General features: G+C 54.0%; 1 protein-coding gene across 1 annotated transcript in view; it reads left to right on the plus strand.

Moving 5' to 3' along the window:
* Positions 1 to 2,294, plus strand: part of CACNA1A (calcium voltage-gated channel subunit alpha1 A) — a gene marked incomplete at its 3' end in the record, with an annotated part of 251,525 nt that overhangs the window by 169,352 nt on the left and 79,879 nt on the right. Inside the window, exon 18 of the mRNA XM_045289704.1 lies at positions 496 to 602. Coding sequence (XP_045145639.1) covers positions 496 to 602 — 107 coding nt within the window. The remainder of the gene's footprint in view (positions 1 to 495; positions 603 to 2,294) is intronic.

Consider the following 2,294-nt stretch of genomic DNA (forward strand, 5'->3'; position numbering starts at 1 on the left):
TAGCTGGGGCTGTAGGCCGTGCATGGAGTAGACTTTTCTGCGCGTCGGGGCTAGTAGGGGTGTGTGTGTGTGTTAAAAGTCTTGGTTCAGAGAGCTCAGATATGGAGTAGACTTTTCCGCATGTGGGGGCTAGTAGGGTGTGTGTGTGTGTGTGTGTGTGTGTGTGTGTGTGTGTGTGTGTTTGAAGTCTTGATTCAGAGAGCTCAGAGAGCCTCCAAAACAAGGTGAATGCCAGCTCTTTGCATGCAAGTCTCCTCCCTGCCGGAAGGGCCATGGCTGTGGGTAAAAGGAGGGTTAGCCAGGAGCCTGGACACGAAGTGGTTAGCAGTACACTTATCCGGCATCCGAGCCAGGCTTCTCTGCCAGCCTCATACTAATGGCTCAATACCTGGCCAACCCTGTGTAAGCATTTCAGGTGTTGCCCCTGGTCCACCATAGGTGAGGTCCCCAGGCCTAGTTCATGGTTTGTGAACAGGAATCCTGTGTGCCTTTCAGGATGAACAAGAAGAAGAAGAGGCAGCCAACCAAAAACTTGCCCTCCAGAAAGCCAAGGAGGTGGCAGAAGTGAGTCCTCTGTCCGCGGCCAACATGTCCATAGCTGTGTAAGTGCCCCTGGCCCAGGAGGCTGCCGCCCCTCGGGCTCCCCATCAAGGATTTGGGGGTGGGGGTTCCTGAGAAGGTTAAGTCTTGGGAAGAGGTACCTCTACCTTCCCACCTGCTTCCACTTGATAAATATTATTAAGCATCTATAAGGAGCCCTGGTGGCACAGCGGTTAAACACTCAAGTGACCAAAGGCCAGTGGTTGGAATCCACCAGCCAGTCCATGAGAGGAAAGCCCTGGCAAATCTGCTCCCATAAGGAATCTGGCCTCGGAAGCCCTATGGAGCAATTCTACTCTTCCCTGTAAGGTCACCAAGAGTCGGACTGGACTTGATGGCAGTGGGTGTTTTTTTAAGCACCTACTATGTGCTTCAAGAGTTACAATCTCAGAAACCCACGGAAGGTGGGGATGGTTCTACCTGTTCTATAGGACTGCCACGAGTCAGAGTTGGCTCACTGGCAGTGAGTTTGTTTTGGGGGTTTGTATGTGCTTAAATGGCACAACAGATCAAGCACTGGGCTCCTAACCACAAAACTGGTGTTTAAACCCAGCAGCTGATGAAAGATAGAGCCATTGGTTCTCACAAAGACAGACACTTTAGGGGGCAGTTCTCTGTCCACGCAGGGCCAGTGTGAGTCAAAACAGACTTGACAGCAGTGTGCAAATACCAGGCGGGCCTATTTCCAAAACCCCGCTATTGCCATTGTCCAGTCCACAGTCAGCCGTGGGGATGGTGCAGGACCCGGGCGGCATTCCATTCCATTCCTCATGGAGTCACCTTGGCTCAGAAGAGACCTCAATGGCAGCCAACATGCCAGGCACTGTTGTAGCTGCGAGGGATCCGACATTAACAAGAGGAGAACCCCACCTCTGGGTAGGGAGGTTCTGATCCGGGAGATGGACAAGAAGCCAGATACACAAATATGATCCATGCTGTGTTCGAAGGTGATAGCGCCATAGAGAGAATTGGCACAGGGAAGGACATAGGGAATGCTGGGTGGTGACCGTTGTCAACGACAGCCTTACTAAGAAGAGGACAGGGACTGAAGCAGGGGAGCGGGGAGCCCTGGGGCAGTGGGGATGCTGGGAGACTCCAAAGGAAGAGCGGCACAGGATGAGGGAGTAACGCATCCAAAGGCCTTGGGTGGGAATACGAAGGGGCTTCAGCAAGTTCACGGGGAAATGGAATTGGGAGATAATGGAATTTCCCCCAAACTTTCTGAAGCTCCCTGGTCTTGCCATTATGTCACACAGAAGGAAGCCAATGAGGCCAGAGAGAGTGGACAGGTGGGAGGGTGGGAGGAGGTGAAGAGGCAGGTTGTAGAGCTCTGGGGGCTGCAGGACAGGCAGGGACTTTTACTGTGAGGGGGAGTCGGGGAGGGTTCTGAGGAGCAGAGGGAGGGGGCTCCCTCGTGGCCATAGATGGGAACAGCGTGTGTGGGGTGAGGGAGGAACTGGGGCTCAGGACAGAGGCATCCCTAGGAATGAGGTAGCGGGAGTTGGCTCCGGGGCGGAGGCCCTGGAAGTGATGGGAAGTAGCTGGATTCTAACGCAGCAGATGGTGACAGTGGAGCTGACAGGGTTTGCTGATGGCTCCGGTATGAGTGTTGAGATGGAGAAAGTCCGGGTATCTTGATTCCAGAGAGGTCCACTGACACCGGTGGTCAGAACCGTGCCTTTGTTGATGGCCCC

This window comes from Echinops telfairi, unplaced genomic scaffold (genome assembly GCF_000313985.2).
Source record: "Echinops telfairi isolate 266 unplaced genomic scaffold, ASM31398v2 ScPeMD7_30;HRSCAF=105, whole genome shotgun sequence".
Lineage (NCBI taxonomy): Eukaryota > Metazoa > Chordata > Mammalia > Afrosoricida > Tenrecidae > Echinops > Echinops telfairi.